The sequence below is a fragment of the Python bivittatus genome, unplaced genomic scaffold, assembly GCF_059951505.1.
Source record: "Python bivittatus isolate LINGU-HERP-01145 unplaced genomic scaffold, Pbiv_v1 ctg000020_np1212, whole genome shotgun sequence".
Lineage (NCBI taxonomy): Eukaryota > Metazoa > Chordata > Lepidosauria > Squamata > Pythonidae > Python > Python bivittatus.
In genome coordinates, this window is record NW_028277030.1 from 90,313,542 (window position 1) to 90,332,615 (window position 19,074).

The 19,074-nt window shown below is 36.0% G+C and overlaps 1 protein-coding gene across 1 annotated transcript in view; it reads left to right on the plus strand.

The window, feature by feature from the left end:
* Window positions 1-19,074, plus strand: part of RYR2 (ryanodine receptor 2) — a 332,798-nt gene that overhangs the window by 87,215 nt on the left and 226,509 nt on the right. The window contains exons 3-4 of the mRNA XM_088143916.1: window positions 8,467-8,571; window positions 13,329-13,349. Of these exons, the coding sequence (XP_088000042.1) occupies window positions 8,467-8,571; window positions 13,329-13,349 (126 nt within the window). The remainder of the gene's footprint in view (window positions 1-8,466; window positions 8,572-13,328; window positions 13,350-19,074) is intronic.

Genomic DNA, 19,074 nt, shown 5'->3' on the forward strand with positions numbered 1-19,074 from the left:
TGCAACTCTGATTTTGCTGTATATCCCCTCCTTCTTAACCCCAGTGAATCAGAGAGACAGGCCTGGGAGTAGTGGGTCTGTGAAGCCCATCATGGTTTTATTGTTATGGTTGTTTTTAGTCTGGGCTGCCATGTTTTGTTTTATGCCTTTAACTGTTTTAATTGTGCAACTGGATATTGTAAGCCACCCAGAGTCTTCTGGAGTGGGTGGCCATAATAAACCTAAATAAATGAATAAATAAATTTGCCTGAGCCCCTTCTGAATATTATCTTGTTTCCCATGATGTATGTTTCACTCCTCTTTGCTTAGATACCAGTTCTTGCATATTTCTGTCAAGATCACTTCCCTGACTCTCTACAAAATCAGGTATCATACACCCAGCAGAGGTTCCAACCACCCAGCCTAAAGCCTGGAAGAATATACACTACATCAGTAAAGTAGCATTCCTAAATCCTTGTAGTGTCTATATCTTGACCTGTTCTACATCAAAGGTCTGACAGCATTTAATTTTTGTGTTAGTTTTTTTGAGGCCCTACAACTGCCATATAATGGTGTTAGAGGTAACCAGGTACCTGCAAGTGCTGCATTGTTGATGCCCCCAAACTTTCTTATTGGCCTAACGATCTGAGAGCCTGTGATGACATACCAGTTAATTTTAGTCATGGCTATACTGTGTTTCATTATTGTGGTTTATGTATATTTTTATTATGGGTAGTCCTTGCTTAGTGACCACAATTGGGACTGGCAACTCTGTCACTAAGCGATGTGATCACTAAGCAAGGCATCACATGACCGTGACTTGTGATTTTATTACTGGTTTCTCCATTGATTGCTTGTTGGAAGCAGGTTGTAAAGTGCGCAAATGGCGATCATGTGACAGTGGGGTGCTCCAATGGTTGCAAATTCCTGCCAGTTGTTAAGTGCCCGAATGTTGATCATGTGACCACAGAGACACTGCGATAGTCATAAATGTGAGGAAAGATTGTAAAGTTACTTTTTCAGTGCTGTTGTAGCTTTGAACAGTCGCTAAACAGGGCAGTCATTAAGCGAGGTGTACCTGTATTGTATATAATTGGATTTCAGTGTATTTTTAATTCTGTACACTACTTGAAGATCCATTACATGGCAGGAGATATATAATTATTAGATTTTTTAAAAATCTGACTTTTTTCTAGCTAAGCTTTTGAAGCAGTTTTAGCTATAAACGTTTTCTTTTGGTGAAGTTAGATATGTTGATGAGAAAAGAGAATATGTTTAAAAATTCTGAATATATGATCTCTAGAAGAGATGATGAATTCAGGCAAATTTTTCTCCAACAATTTTCCTCAATATAATTTTAATTAAATATATTATCTCCCATATGGTGCAGACTAATGTTTTATTTTCAGTGGGCCATCATTTTCAAAGTATTATTCAACATCATAAAAATTAATTGGAATGTTAATGATTCATTATAATAGCACTGACCTTGATGGATTTATCTATCCTGTTCCCTTGTAATTGAACAACTCTAAAAATGTGACAGGACTGAAGTAACTTCAGTTCCATAATAAAAGGTACTTTTTTTAAATAATATTTTATTAAGATTTTAAAGATAGATATTCAAAAGTTGGAAATGAAAAAGAAAATTTGAAATACAAAATATAAAGAAAAGGAAAAGAAAAAGTGAGGTAAAGTAAAAGAAAAAAACATATGAAAAACAGATAACTTCCAATCTATCTCTGGTCTTAGAAATAATAAGGCTATCATAAGTGCTAGTTTTTAATACATTAAATAGGAATAATTCTTTGTCTAAACATATCCCATTACATTTATAATCTAATCTTCAAATCCCCATGTAAGCTTCACCCCACCTGCATTTTGCAAATAGTCCATCAACGGTTTCCATTCTTTAAGGTAGTAGTTGTTTGAGTTTTCTTTTAATAAGCAAGTCAGTTTATCATTTTCTGCCATATCCATCAGTTTTAACAACCATTCTTGTATTGTTGGTAATGTCTGGGTTTTCCAAAATTGTGCACAAAGAAGTCTTGCTGCGGTAATCATGTATTGAGTAATTCTAATAAGATGTTTTCCTGTTTGAAAGTCCATTATCCCCAACAGGAATAGTTCTGGTTTAAATGGGATCTGTATTTGTAGTATGCTCGGCATCAACGTTTGTAGTCCAAAATTTCTTTGCAATTTTACATGTCCACCACATATGATAAAACGACCCCTCTTGTTGGTTACATTTCCAACAAATGTTGGAAATTGTCCCATATATCTTTGATAGTATTTGGGGTGTCATATACCATCGATACATCATTTTATAGAAATCTTCTTTCAAGTTATAACATAAAGTAAATTTTAATCCTTTAGACCACATATTTTCCCATTGCTGCATATGTATATTATGTCCAATATTCTTTGCCCATTTAATCATGCATTCTTTAACTTGTTCTTCAACCATTTCTTCTCTCAACAATAATTTGTACATTTTTGCTATTAAATGTTCATCTGTTTCACATAATTGGATTTCAAATTCCAATTTATGCTGTTCAAATCCAAATTCTTTTTTATCAATTTAAATTTTTTCTTTGTATTGCATATAAGAAAGCCATTGAAAGGTATATCCTTCTAAAACCAATTGTTCTTTTGATTTAATTTTATATTCTCCTTGTTCTTTTTCTAATAAGTCTTGGTATCTCATCCATTTATTTTTATCTCTTGTTTCAGTTCTATAAAAGGCTTCTTGTGTAGAGGTCCACATTGGTATCTTAGGGCATAAAAGTGGTCTACATTTAATCCAAACCTTTAATAGAGATCTTCTAATATAGTGATTTTTAAAGTCCACATTAACTTTAACTTTATCATACCACAAATATCCATGCCATCCAAATCTCAAATTGTGACCTTCCAAGTTTAATAATTTTTCATTTCTCAAGGTGATCCATTCTTTAAGCCATACTAAACAGCAAGCTACATAGTACAATTTCAAATCGGGAAGACCCAAACCACCTCTTTCTTTCACATCTTATAAAACTTTATATTTTATTCTTGGTTTTTTCCCTTGCCATGTAAGATGTCACGTTGCCATTGTTTAAAGGGTGCTTCTGAAGTCAATATTGGGATTGTCTGGAAAAAATATAAAATTCGCGGCAAAATATTCATTTTAATCACTGATATTCTTCCTAGTAACGACAATTGTAACTTTTCCCATCGGTCTAAGTCTTTTTTAATATCTGTCCAAAGTGGAACATAATTATTCTGAAATAAACCAGCATTCTTCGATGTCGAATATACTCCCAGATATTTTAGTTTTTTCTCTATTGTAAATCCAGTTAATTCATTCAGTTTCTTCTGTTGGTAAACATCCATATTTTTAGTTAAAACTGTTGTTTTTTGTATGTTTACTTTGAACCCTGCTAGCGACTCAAAGACTCTCAATTTTTGCATTAACGATTCAATCCCATCCAATGGGTTTTCTAAGGTAATGACTAGGTCGTCAGCAAAAACTCTTAATTTATATTCTTCTTTTTTAACTCTTGTTCCCAAAATGTTGTCATCTTGTCTAATATCTCTAAGTAATACTTCTAAAACCAATATGAATAATAATGGAGACAAGGGACATCCTTGTCTCGTACCTTTTTGAATTTCACTTGGTTTAGTAAAATCTCCATTAACAATTATTTTTGCGGTTTGTGGTATGTATATTGATTTAATCCATAATAAAAGGCACCTTTTTAACAAATAAATATCATTTAAGAAAAATATATATTGTCCCCAAGTTTTTATCCTGGCTTTTAAAGACTATGTGTGAGCATTTGTAATATCATCATTTATTTTGTTGATTCTGTAAGATCTTATGGAAACAATTTTTACAGGCCTTCAGATGCATGTGGGAACCTGGAGCCAGTCTGTTTCACCATGTTTTGTCTGGACTGTGGCTTACTGAACTGCATATAAGTTTCTCATGAGGACAATGACCTGTTCTGGGATTCCCATTTTTCTGAGCACTTTCCACAGCTTGACATGATTGACACAATCAAAGGCCTTTCTATAATCAATGAAGCACATACTGACTTCTTTTGGGTGTTCTTTGGCTTTTTCAATTATCTAGCATGCATCAGCAATAATGTCTCATGTTCCTCAGCCTTTTCTAAAGCCAGTGTGAACTTTTTTTTCCATGTAGGGCTCTAATACTGCTCCTTGTCTCTTCTAACAGTTCTCTGAAACCCTTTCTGAGATTTTTATCTTTCTTGGCTTTGGCTTCTCTTCTTTTGCTGGCAATTTCCATGGTTTGTTCTGACATCCAGCTTCCTTTCTTCTGTTTCTTTAGTTTTGGCAGTCTCTTTTCACATTTATCTTTAACAACTTAAGTTCATACTGTAATTCCTCTGGTTCTCTATCAATGAGTTTCAGGACTTCAGAGTGATTCCTGATGTTCTTGAAAATGGTGGGTATATGTTCAAGATCATATCATGGAAACTGGCTGGCTTTCTTCTTCTTCTTCTTTAGCTTAACATGGAACTTGCACATGAGCAGTTCATAAGCAGTTCCACAGCCAGCACCTGGCCATGTCTTTGACCTGGAATAAATTGTATTTATTATTGCAGCATGCCTATTGTTATAGCAAAATTTTGATATGTTACAACATAAATAACATTGGATCAGACTGATCTGGCAAGTTTAGCCACTAGACCTAATGACCATTCTGTCAGAAGAAATGTTACTCCCCCATGATGGAATCGAAGAGGAGAAGATAGTAGCAGAGAACAAAGCTTCAACTGCTGCGTGAAATTGGTAACTTGGGAAATAGATTGTTAGTCTGAGAAGGAAAAAGTGATAGATCTGATCTAAGTATGTTTTTACCTATGTGGATCTACTTGTACCACCCTTTAAATTACTCCCTGGAATAAAATTAGTCTAGATAGAGATTTTTAAGCCAATGTATTTTTAAAAATAGCATAGTCCCCCCCACCTTTGAATTCCTCCATGTAGGAAAGATCCGTCAGTTCATACCTTCTTGCGAATAAGAAAATGCCACAGAATGATTTTTCTTGTATTAGTTTATACTCTATGGTTACGTTGTTTGAATATGCCCTCAAGTGGTGAGAAGTGGTATCTAATATATCAGGAGAAACAAATACCTCATGATAAAATTACATTTGGAAATTGATTATATCTTTGCTATATTAAAAACATTTATGTAACTCTGGCCTTTAACTTACATTAAGTAGTGTTCTTTCTCTTCCTAATAAAAGCCAGAAAAATCAGATTGCAGAAATTAACTATTAAAGAATTTTTTTTTAACGAGCAGTCATGTTTACACCCCAAAAATAAAGTTAATGTGCAAATGAAGCCTGTTTTTGATGGTTTAAATCAGCTTTTCCCATGTCTTCCATGTACAAGTGCCCTTGTGTGTGTGTATATGTGTATAAGCAGATGCATAATGTAAGCCACTTTCAGATCATCGTTCATTCACAATATTTTATTGTACCCTTCAGCTGAGAAAGCTCACAAATACTTACATAAAAGCAAATTCAGTCAGCAGTGAAGTACATACAGTGAAAAGCATCATTACCATTAGTATATAAACCTCTTTAGAAATCCAGCATAAAGCACATGAAAGATTACCTTGGTACATTAAAAGGAAAAGTGTAATAAGAAATAAAATGATTCTATGTGAAAAATGAAGTGATATAACTTTAGAGTTGTCCTTTGTTTGCATTAGGTCATAAATAAAACCTTAGTCTGCATTATGCACATGTAATTACAACATCCATAAACTACTTCAGTTTATTCAATTGCTTTTAATTGTTCACTTGGATTGTTTATCGTCTGGCTGATTGAGGCTTCTTCTGTAGTTAGTGCAATTATCTCTTACAAGTTTTAAGTATTCAGCATCACAAACAAAATCACACCAGCTTTTAAAACCAACATGCATATAGTTAAGCCATTTAATTCCTAGAAGCTTTAACTCCATAGAAGAAAGAAGTTAATTAAATTTGTTAGAAGAATGATGACCAGAGTGAACATGTATCTCACTTTAAAACAGTCCTGGCTTTGAAATAAAATGTGGGGCAATATCCTGTTGGGCTCATATTGTTTCATTAATTTTATGTTTCATTTCTAGATTCTGTGTCTGTTTTCTTGCTTCCATTGCTCATGGTATACATATAACTGTTCAAATTGGACATGTATGTTAGGAGAAGACCAACTATGGACCCAGCCAAACTGCAGTGGTCTGAAGTACAGGAAGGACAAAGAGAAGGAGGAATGAGTAATGGCCACAGGCCTGTAACTTTCCTTTCAGGATGAGTAGAGCTTGAGTGACTTGAAAACCGTGATAGTGTGACAGATGGACAAAATTCATTCTTTGTAATTTCCCAGCCCAGGAAGAACAGAAATCTGAAGCATCTGCTGTTACACAAAATGGTTCTTATAGTGTGTGTGAATGGAGGGGGAACCCTGGTCTTCCCTCCAGAACATCAGTACTCCCACCCCCCCACCCCATAAGCAGTCTCACCCACATCAAGTGAGCAAAAATGTTGAATAGCCAAGGTTTAAAGCATGAGTCATTCAACAGGGAATCATAATAAGTAGCACTGGAACTTTAAAGGAGGAGAGGGGAGATGCAAGGTGACACTGACAGAAATGGGACTGAAGGGTGCAACAGAAACCAATATAATAAGTGTTGCTGTCACTTCTGTGCAAAAAGGAATTGTAGCTCCTAATTATGATTTGAAGTTAATAGCTAACTTTTCAAAATTTTCTTTCCTTCTTCTGTACAGCAAGCTGCCATAGCTTGTTCTGACCCTGACTTAAACAAGGAAAGGAAGGATCCTATTACTAAAAGTTTGAAGTCAGTCCCTTTAGGAAAAGATTCCAAAAGCAAAAGATTCTTTATTTTATTGGCAATTTTGGTTGAGTATGGGTTTGCTTGTTCCACAGGGTTTGCTGTTTTGATGAAAAGCAATCATTGGGCTTTGATTAGGATGTATTTTTGTACATTTTGTACTTTTATTGTGTAAAGATTTGTACTTACTTTAAAATCCCATTTCTTTGACATTTTGATGTTTCTAATGTTTTTGTATTTGTTTGTTACATGCCTTGTTAAAAGGTATAATATTTTTTCCCCTGTTGTTATGATTAAAAATGTGTATAAATATGAATGTATATAATTCTGAATATCTGTTTAAAGTAAAATAAAGTATCCGTTGAGTCCAGCTGGATCATGGTGACTACATGGACACTTCCATTATGTTTTCTTGGCAACTGTATGGAAGACGCACGTCACCACTTTTTGCTGTGGTCTTCTTTCTAGTCTACAGCCCTGGGAGCTTCTTCCTCTCCAAACCTGCTTAGCCTCCAGGCCCAGGCCCAGTTGGCCAAGTTCCACCACTTGTGAGAACATTTGACATTTACTTGTTAGTAGTAACCATCTGCTAACCAGATGAAGAGATGAAGCAACATTACTCATGTCACGCTATTCCCAATGAAACATACATACCAGGATGCTGCACAGGAGAACCGCTTGATAAACTGTGCACTGATTCTATATTTAAAACCTTGCAAATCCATATTGAACGCTCTTGTGAAGATTTTAATGTAGGGAATTAAATCTTGGAGCACAGGTTTTATGGAAAGTAATTAAATAGCTGAAGTTTGAATTTCAGCATCTTAGGTAGGATGAGAGTTTTTTGTGTTTATTAATGTGAATTTTTCAGTATAAATTGATTAGAAAGGTTGTCATGTCTTCTTGTCTCCCTTTATATTTTTAATTGACTTTTTAAATTTGATCAATGGTAATTGTCAGCCTAAAGACATACAGAGAGATGTCTGTTTGAATTTAGAGGAGATTTCTTATGAATAACTTCTGTACTGTATAGCTGAAATCTTACGCACATCTAGGAATAAATCCTATTAATATCAAAAGGTCTTCAGACTTCTGGGGCTTGGTAGGCTGATTTGTTATTCTAAGGAGATGTTGTAAACTCTTTTATTTAGCAGTCATTGATGGTATTTATTTATTTATTGTATTTAGATAGCCGCCCATCTCACATAAAAGTGAGACGGAAGATATAAGAAAAAGATCCGCCAAGTCTAGATTAAAAAAAAAAGTGAGAGTAAGATATAAGAAGGCGTAAAACATTAATTTATCAAAATAATATCCCATTAGCCATTCCTATCACGGGATACTGTACTACACATTAGTCCTTTTTCTGGGCTGGTATGTATATTTCTGTTTTTTACAGGAAGCTGATGAGGCTGATCTGGAGCCCAGAGGCATTTTTAGAAATAAAGATGATGCTGGAGGCTGGTGCTCTGCAGCTTGTCAGCTTCATATTTTTTATACATGTGTATAGTTGTATGTATACATACATATACATGTATAAAGTAGGTGGACTCCAGATACAGAGGATTGTGATAGAATGATAGGAGAATACCTTGCTCAATGTTCTCTTCATAATTTCTTTTTTCAATTAGAATGTTCCTCCGGATCTCTCCATCTGCACTTTTGTTCTGGAGCAATCATTGTCAGTCAGAGCTCTCCAAGAAATGCTGGCTAACACAGAGGAGAAAGCAGAAGGGGTAAGTTGTGGTGTGTTACAAGTGGTATAGTATTTCGAATTTGGAATTAAGGATAAATAGTAATCTTCTGTTACAAGAATGGCAAGACGCAGATTTTGTGCAAGAGGATCCAAATCATTTTTATAGGGTAGCTTTTGCAGTATTATTATATTTTTGTCAACAACAACAACAACAACAATAATAATTTATTAAGCTTGTATGCCGCCCAACTTTCAACAACTCTGGGCAACTCATTCGCTGATTGAAATTAGTATAATATCAGTCTAAAAGCTGTATTGGAATAAAGAGATTGCAAAGTTCCATTAAAGCTTTTGTGGTCAAATCAATTCAGAAAGGGAAAATATGATTCTGGTGCTTGAAAAAGGGACAAAATAAAAATTAAGCCTATTACAAGGTAATAAAATAATGGGATTGCGGATATTAATTTTGCTCCTGGCTACTCCTTAGTTTTGCTCTTTGGCATCTTAGTTCCTGTAACTCCATGTAGGAAGTTGTTTGGATAACCATTTTGGCACCTTGAGGACTAAAATACTTTGAAATATTGAAGGGGACTTATTGCTGATGGTAGACATTATTTATTTAGATTGCAAGTTGTGGCACACAGCTTTTAAAACCATTTGTAATTTTGCCACCAAGAGAGTCTCTTCCTAGGACACCGTAATATCTTGGGTCAGCTCTGTTTACAGAATTTGTATCTGCACACGGCAACTTTCACCAAAGGTGGATTGCTCCAGCTGCTCGAAAAGCACGTGGTCCTTAAAGCCTTGCCCTTTGCTGTTTCCTAGTGTCTTGCATGAACAACTGCATGACAGCAACTGTCTCTCATCTCTCTTCTTTCTTTAAGCTAAATCATTTCTGTTTAATGCATTCTGGATAGAATGTAATCAGAAAAGATTAGTGTGATAGGCCTGCATAAACCTTGTCAGATATAATTATAGAAATACATTTTAGTATCATCCACAGTTCTCCTTGAAGTATTTGTTCCTCTGTGATTGGATCCAGAATTAGGTACTTAGCCTGCTGCTTGTAAATATATTTTCACAGATTTTTGTTAAATTGATTGCTCTAGTTTGTAGGCATGAAATTAATGAACTCCTAAAATACGCTAACCTACTTTTGGAAAGGTTTAAAGTTACATTTTATTCAAAAGGCATCGCTTTTTAATTATCCCTATTATAGTACCATTTCTAACTTTGTTGTAAAACCTAGTTGAAAGCTACATTAAGAAAGTTAAATAATTAAAGGAAGGTCACATTAAATAAGCCTCTTATGGGAAGAAGGACACTTCCCAACATTATTGACTCGGATACAGATCCTGTGTGGACACAGTGCCAGGGAATTGTTTTGTTTTTCATTTTAAAACAGCAAAGATAATGACATCATCTGCATTGCCTTCAGGCGTCTCTCTGCATTTTGCTGCAATCTTCGCTTCAGCTAGGGCAGAGCGCATGGATTTTTCTAGCAGCAGTATTTTTCTGGGAGCTGTGCCTGTTGTAATGCAAAACGTTTTGAGGTGGCTTGGTCTTGAATGAGCCCAATGTGATTAAAAAGCTGTCCGGGGTAAAAAGAAGTGGTAGAACTGAATGTGGAATTTTCCTTAATGTTGGTGCATATTTCCCCTTCTGCAACCTTGTCTGCCTGCTTTTCTCATCTCTTTTTGCTACCTGTCTGTATTGCCTTTTCTGCTTTATGTGAATATGAAAAAAGTTCTGACTGCATTTGTAGTTTTTTTGGCCATGTGATGTTGGCTAATAGAGAGGAAGAAGTAAAAGGTGTTGGAAAATTACTGTGGGTAATTTCCATTTTAGTTTGTACCCAGCATACCCCAATCAATCCCTATATCCAGATCAGAGCAGGCACACACACCACTCAGTTCAGCTAGCAAAAAAACATCATTGTTAAACATCAGCAAACATCAAAGCATTTGACTGGCAAAAACAAAAGGCAGGCAAAAGCAGGGAGAGATAAGTACAACAGGCAAACTTTTATATTATGTACACACACCCATAACGTGTGTGTGTGTGTATGCATGTATGTATATATATATCTGTCAAAAGGCACAGAAGTTTCCAGAGCCACTGGAAACAATCCCATGGATAATTAACATGGACAGTTCCAATGGCAGTGGCCTTTGTTCATTCCAGCTTTATCCCTTTTATGTACATAATAGCAGAATAGAGATGGAAAGTAGGGCACCAGGTGATCCCTCATTTATTCTGCACCATTAAAAAATAGTCTGGTGGATGGGAATGATCTATCTAACAAGGAGACTTGTTTGTATTTGAATTCTTTATCAAGGGTTTTGCTGTATATCATATTTATTCACTTATCTCGGGGGAGATGGGCGGCATATAAATTTAATAAATAAATAAATAAATAAATAAATAAATAAATAATAAATAATCTGGCAGGAGACTTCTGTGTTTTCTATATCCTGAAAGATATTCAGGTGTTTGTTCTGTACATCAGAGTTAAGCAGATTAAAAGTAAAGTAACTCAACTGCTCTATAATCTGTTTTAAACAGTAAAAAAGACTTTTCCTCATACATCTTATGCTTCTTATCGTCTTCCCATACATATCTCATTTTGCTCAGAGTAATATGTGTGGGGTAGGCTTATCCCCATTCCATTTACAGACATTATGCTCATAACAATCCTGTGAGGTTGACTAGACTTAGATTTTTGTTTAGAGGTCATAAAATGCATATAAATGCATCAGGAATTAAGTAATGCATTCTACATTTTCCAGCACATTATTATATGACTGTAATCCTCCTGAGTACATTTGGAATTGTGAAATGTACTGCTGTTCATAATAGTGGCTGTGTGCATTTCTACTCTTTCTTATATGCCCTCCTTTGCTCTGCCATCATGAGTGCCTTCACTTCAAAATTTGCTAATGTGGTATTGCTTCCAGTAGTCAGAGAGACACTCTCCTTTTTTCTTTTTCTTTTTCATTATCTGCCTCAGTCCCATACAGTATATGAACTTTGAACTTGTGCAGAATTCTTCCTGGAAACAGTCTAAAGCAGTGTTTCTCAACCATGGCAACTTGAAGATGTGTGGACGTCAACTCCCAGAATTCCCAGCCAGCTTGCCAAGGTTGCCAAGGTTGAGAAAACACTGGTCTAAACCATGGAGAAGCGATCTGGCATATTTTCCTTGCTGAAACCGTTTGTACCTTGTCAAGTAGGACAAGTGACTTCTCACTCGGTTGTCATCTGACTATTATTACAGCAATCAGTATATTTTTCCAGATATGTCTTTGACCAATTTCTTGTTGAGAGGTTTGCTTGTGTTCCTTTTTTAAAAAGCATTGTTAGTGTACCAGATAGTGTTCCTGGTTTCTTCCCACTTTGCACTTGCTTTTGTGGCACAGCGATTACAATAAAAAAAAAGCCAAATTAATGGGTGTATGCTGTACACTTCTGGTGGCCCTGACTCTTGTTGCCCTATTTGCCTTGTTGACAAATATAAGATGTATTAATGTGTGCTTTTTTTTTTACAAAGAAGGCTTATCAGAGGTATGCTTTGCTGGCTACTATGATAATTTATAGAGAAAAAAAATAATAATCATGAAAGGGAGAGAGGAGTTCAGTCCCATTAATGCTCCAGGAAATAATGCACAGGAAACAGCCTTATATAAAGTTAAATTAATTCTGCAGCTATCTTAATGTTATTGATATCCTATCAGGTAGAAGTCCTTCCCATCATTTGCTACCTAATTCTTTTAACTGAAGATGCTAGGGACCATCTGCATATGCTCAGTCACTGAGCCATGATTGCTTCCTGTTCTTCTAAAAACTATTCAAATCTATGATTCTGGACAAATGTAGTTTTTTTCTAGACTATATCTAAAATGCTATTTTTACAGCTAGGAAGTTCTACTCAAGGGTTTTTATAGTCACATGGAAGCTCCAAATCTTCTATGCAATCAATTTCAGTTTGTGAATGTCACAATAGCATCTAAATCATGTTGTGAAAGGAGATCTGAATACCAGGGCGAAGTCAGATAGTCATTGTATGCAATGTGAAGAAGCCTTGTGAACCACAGTTTAACTTCAGCAAACATGGATTTCTCAGTGCGGGATCTGAATACAGTGGGAGAAAGGAACAGCAGCGCCCTGAATGCCCCGTTAAGTATGTCTGTGCATTTTTCATCTAAGGAAATGCAAGGAGGTATTATAGCTTCTGGAAATCTCATTTTCTTTGAATGCATATATTCTTAACTGCTTGAAAAATAGCAAGAAGTGAGAGCTGTTAAAGTACCATAGCATTTTTTATGACTGCCAGGACAGTTTAACATTTTACATAAAAAATACAACATTCAAAGTGCTCTGTTCTATTATGTTACCGCATCCATCTACAAGTGGTAAAATGTTAAGGCATGAAGTTATTGGACATCTTTTGCATGAAACATAATCTTTCCTGAAGAATTAATTATTACTCTATAATGTCCATTTCACTTAAAATACTTTAAAACTTAAATTTATATTTGCCTCTCTTTCACTCTACATTTTCCCCCTTGTATTATGCCCGTATGGTTGTGAACTTGAGGGTAGGATCTGTTTTATCTTTCAGTGTAATCTTTGTTAAAGATATCTTCAGACTATACCTATCAATACAACATTTTGAAAATTTTAGATTTTTTAGAAAGTGTTAAAATAATAATGATAATCAACGTCTTTATATCAAATTGTGAGTGCTAAATTACAAAATATAATTTTCAGTAACAGTATTCATTTTTTCTTTTACAGCTAGTTGATGTGGAAAAATGGGTATGTGCCTCTGACTCTCTTGATCCAATATAATCCTGGTTTATCACAAATTTCCACATTATTTTGAATCCCGTATGTATCACAACATTGTTTTGCTAAGCTCAAAACAGATTTTTTGAGGAAAAGGCTTGAATAATGCTAGCCAGTACTGGTGCATCCTGAAATGGTTTCCTATCCCATTATAATAATACAAAATATTATTCCTGCAATAAAGGAATTGTACTCAGAGTTTTGAGCTTTGCAAGTACATCTTCTAAATGTACATTTTGTATAATATCTCTTACTATTTAAATGTACACCATAATGAAATAATGCATGTGATATCATAAATGTTCATATATGTTTATAATGAGAGTTTTGCTTTATTCACTAAGTTCAGAGCATATGGAACTGTTCTAGATAATGACATTTTGCCAGAGAATGTATACAATATACATAGAAGGTGCCAGATTTCTCAGCATTTAGATTTAATTCTGAATCCAAATGCATATTCATTTTAAGACATAAAAAAGCTTAAGAATTCAGTATGTGTATTCATTTTAAAATATAAAAAAATCTGTAACTTTTGGTTTGGAAATCTGGAAATACTGTATGTTTTCATTTGTCTATGCACATATACTATCTGTGTAAAATAACTTATTTAGAATTCTAGATATACAGGAAAAATAAAAACATATATAATTCTTATTATGTACATTCATGTATTGGCAATTTTTTCAAAGATGCCAGATAAATCTGCTTGAAATATCCAGGTCTGCACGTCTACATGTTTTTAATTTTTATTTGCTAACTGTGTGGATTTAACATCTTGCCTTGGTTGTCTATATTACAATGAGTTACAGTTGCATGTGTTTTTATGAATGCATCCATGTATTACCTTTTCACTGGAATTTGAACAAAAAAACCCTATATACCAATCTTTATTAGAAATGTTACCAAACATTTGATTGACTAAAAATATTATTCACATACTTATTGTGGGCCAGTTTACTTAATATTTTGCCTTGAAATAAAAATTCTCCCTAGGTAGAATAATAGAATTAAAATGTTGGAAGGGCCAATTCCCTGCTCAGTGCAGGAATCGAAATTAAAGCATCCAGACAAATGACTATCTGGCATTTGCTTTAGGGCTCTGCAACTATTCTGATCCAAAGCCAGATGGGTGCTTCAGACCCAGAATGGGAGCATTTGCTGTATGTGACAGCAACTCCTTAAAAAGCCGCATCTTCACCTGGGTTCATATGGTAGCTGCATGTGGAGGTATAGGCCTCCTTAACTAAAAATATATATTTCCCTGGGGTCACAGATCTACCCTGAAAAGGTTTACAGTGAGCATGCCAAACCTGGATCTGAAGCACCTTTCCTGCTTTGGATCCCAACAGCTGTAAATCCCCATTCTGCTTGAAAATGCACCCAATGAAAGGAAGCACACCACCTCTCCTAACCAGCTCCATTGTTGAATTGCTCTTACTGTTAAAAGAACAGGAAGTTTTTGATTGGAATCTGCCTTCCTGTAACTTAAATCCATTACTATTTGACATGTACTTGGGAACAAGAGAGAACATCTCAACATTTATGAGACTTCCTTTCAGGTCCACTCTCAGTAATCTTTCTCAAGGTTCAAGATACCATACTAGGGTTACCAGATATCCAGCCAAAGGAGGACATGTCTACCTTTTTGTCCCCATGTGCTTCATCTGGCAGGTTTAGCCTTAAAAACAAATATTGTCTGACTTTTTGAGCATCTAACGGTGCAGCTTTTCTCTGCAGCCCAGACCTTCCTTAATAAGTGCAAATGGCAAGTTAACAAGCTCTGCCTGAAATTGACAAGACTTTAATTAGTTACAGGCTGAAGGCTTTTGCCTCCTAACTAGGCAAACAACTGTTAACACATTCCTCTCAGTGTGTATTTCCCATTGTATGCCTGTTTACTCACTTGTAATCCCTCCCTTTCCAATGAATGTAAATACAAATATTAAACAGTTAGTGTGTCCTCCTCCCCATGTCCCATTTGCTCTTCTTTCCAATTGTCAGTGTCTTCCTTTACCTGTTCCGATAACTGGTAGCCCTATACCAAGCACATTCAAGCTCTCATCATAGCTTAGTTTTTTGCTTCTCAATTATTTTCAGTGTACTGCATTGAATTTGTTCCAGTTTGTCTTTTTAATATTTATAAGGTATATTATATCCACAGCATTCCCACATTCTATTAAACAAGTTACTCAATAAAATAATAAGATAGATATTTCAGGATTTGTTCTTGTTTCAAGTCTGCTTATGATCTGCTCTTAGAATCTTCCTAGGTATCATGTCGGATGGATTGGTTTGAAGTTTCTTGGACCTTCCTTTTCCTCCTTTCGAAAGATAGGGATGTTTCCTCTCCTCCAGTCACTGGCACTTCAGCATTTCTTCAGGATTTTACAAAGATAATACATAAGGCTTTAACCAGAACAGGAGAGTTTGGTGTAGTGGTTAAGGCACCAGGCTAGAAATTCGGAGACTGAGTTCCAGTCCCACCTTAAGCACAAAGCCAACTGGGTGACTTTGGGCCAGTCATTTTCTCTCTGCCACTAGGAGAGAATGCAATGGCAAACCATTTCAGAAATCTTGCCAAGAAAACTGCAGGAACTTGTTCAGGCAGTCGCCAGGAGTCAACACTGACTTGAAGGCATTTTTTTTTTAGCCAGAATATCAGATAATTCTTGCAGTTCATCTGGTGCTGAAAACTTAAATCCATTCAAAATACGTTTCCATCGTGTTCTATTGATTTCAAACTTCAGTCCTGCCATTCACAATTCTGATGGAACATGTAGTCTTTTGTTTCAGGAGACTGAATAAAACAGGCATTGAATAGCTCTGTTTTTTCTTTATATAACTTAATACTATCCAACAGCACAAAAATGCAAATGCAGCAACTGTCTGTGACTTCTAAAACCAAATGAGTCTTTACTTGGGATCATGTGGCAGCTGTGGAGTGCAGTTATGTGATCAAGCACAAGGCTGCTTTAAAGAGTTCAGGCATCTAATCTGTGGGTCCTCCTGGACTCACGACTCCTGCTCAAGGAGCAGGTGGCAGTTGTGGCCAGAAAGGCCTTTGCCTTTCCTGTGGTGCGCCAGTTATATCCTTTCCTGGATCAGGAGGCTCTCCAGTCAGTCACCCATGCCCTGATCATCTCTCGGTTAGAATATTGCAATACGCTGTAAATGGGGCTACCCTTGAAGAGTATCCAGAAGCTACAGTTGGTTCAAAATGCAGCTGCACAGATAATCTCAGGTGCCTCAAGAATGGCACATATGACACCTTTACTGCGGGAGCTACATTGGATCCCAGTTTGCTTCTGGGTCCAATTCAAGGTCCTGGTTATTTCCTTTAAAGCCCTACATGGCATGGGTCCAGGTTACCCGAGGGACTGTCTCACTCCCATTGCATCAACCCATCCCACCCGGTCAGGCAGAGAGGCATGTTGCGGACCCCGTCAGCAAGAGAATGTTGGCTGGCGGGGCCCAGGAGGAGAGCCTTCTCTGCCCTTTGGAATGTTCTCCCCCCAGAGGTGTGGCAGGCTCCTATCTTCCCAGCATTCCAGAAAGAATTAAAGACCTGGCTCTGCCAGCTTGTGTAGGGTGACAAGAATCTTACCCAATCCTAGGGGTGGCTGGGACCTTGATGATGCTGCCAATTTAACATCTGTTCTTGGATTTTATTTATTTTCTATTTATTCAGGATCATTTTATATTGTATTTTAGTTGATTTTAACTGCTTTGTAAACCTCCCAGAGACATTTTTAATGAGAGGGGCGGTGACAAATTTGGTATATAAATAAATAAATAAATAAAATAAGTAAAATCTGTTAGGTTCATATTTCCTGTGGACTCTGAAATATTTATGGATTTGAATCCAAAGCACTGCACAGCCCTGTCATCCAGTGTCACAAATTACATTCCCCTCCAACATTTTAGAATTGGAACGTGGTTGGTTCAGTGGTCCTTGCATTGCACAACGGACCCCCAGAATTATTCCTATCTTAGCATGCATTCTGTTTCTCAAGCCAAACAATGCAGTAAGACATTAGGAGCCAGCTGGGGTTTAACTAGAGTTTGTTGCTGTAAGAACAGCTTCTTCTAAGACCAATATTTATATAGTATCTTGCAATCTGATCTGGTGATATATATATGAAGCTCATATATAGATTTCAGTCACAATATGAGCCATAGTGATTAGTTATATTCATTGACATTGACTCTAAAAAGTCTCTAATACAGTAAATTCAAGTTATACTTTTCATAATGTACAAAACAATTAGGATAGTTAATTCATCTGACGGTAATGACACCAAATATATTAAGAAAATACTTTACCACAAATTTATAAGCGGATTCTAAACATATTTATTCCAAAATTAGTTCTACTAATTTCAGGAAATGAGACTGCAGTATTGCATTGTAATCCTATGTGTGCTATAATAAGTGCTGTTGGATTAAATAGAATTTAACTCCCACTAGGTTTCCCTCTTTCTTGCCTGAGAAAATCTCACTTAGACTTAAGTAGAGGTATTATTCTGTTTTTGTGCTGAGTCTGTATTTGCCAGCTATCGTTCAAATTTTTGGTACTTTGTTTTTAACACCAGTTTGATCTATTAGGAAATAACAATCCTTAGTTTATGCTTTGAAAAATTATGCAGATTAAGCTATGTTTGAACTCCAAGTTTCTATTGGTTTTCCTTTTCTTTTTCTGGTCAATTAGTAACCCTAATAGGATTTAATTCTTGGCTTGGTTTACATAACATGTTAAGCTAACATGTGATTTATAAAACATGGTTTATGACTGAGAACCATCATGATGCTTAAAAAAATAAACCGTGGTCTACCTTGATATGTAAAGTCAGTCAACATGAGATAGTATTAGCAGGATGCTTTTAATAGTCCTTTGCTACAAGTATTAATATATTATTAGAAGTCAAAGGATAGTTATTCTTATTCTGCATATATATTTTAACTGATGTGTCTCATACTAAGCATCCCCAATATTCACTTTTATAACTTTAATCATAAGAGAAATAAATACCATTTTTCCCCAAGAGCATTCAAAATCCAGTCAATTCCATGTGGAAAATACTGCTACCAAGCCTGTGCATGTAGGATTGGGGAGTTAAAAATGCTTCAAAAACCTTTGAGTTTCCTTTGCTTCAGGGTCCAGTTCTGGAGTTGCCTAGCTCAGTAAATGTGTGTTTGTGCTGTTCAGAGAAAGATGTATTAAAGAAATCCTCAGACATGGCTCAGCTATTATATCTTTCTACACACAAAGCTCCAAGGAATCCCCCTGGCCAGTAAACAGACAGTCTGTTGCTTCTGCATTAGATTAGATTGATTTCTCCTCCTCCAAACCCACCTATCTTCCTCCCCCTGTATCGCAAGGCACTGGAGCGGCGTTAGATTGATTACATCATGTAATCCATCCCCTTTTGCCACCACTCAATTTTTCTTGATAAAATGCAGGTCTAGTGCCTCTCCATGAGCTACAATAGCACATCCATCACAGAGAGAAGATGAATAATGCTACAGTATTTCTATAAATGCCTGTAGTTCTTACAGTTCCTACAGAAGCAGCAGCTAAAATGGGGGGGGGGGGGACCAGGTGTGGTTTTGTTGCAGAAGCACTTTGGAAAAATGGGGGAAGTCCAGCAGAACCATGGCAACTGCCAGAATTAACTATGGCAACATGCAATTG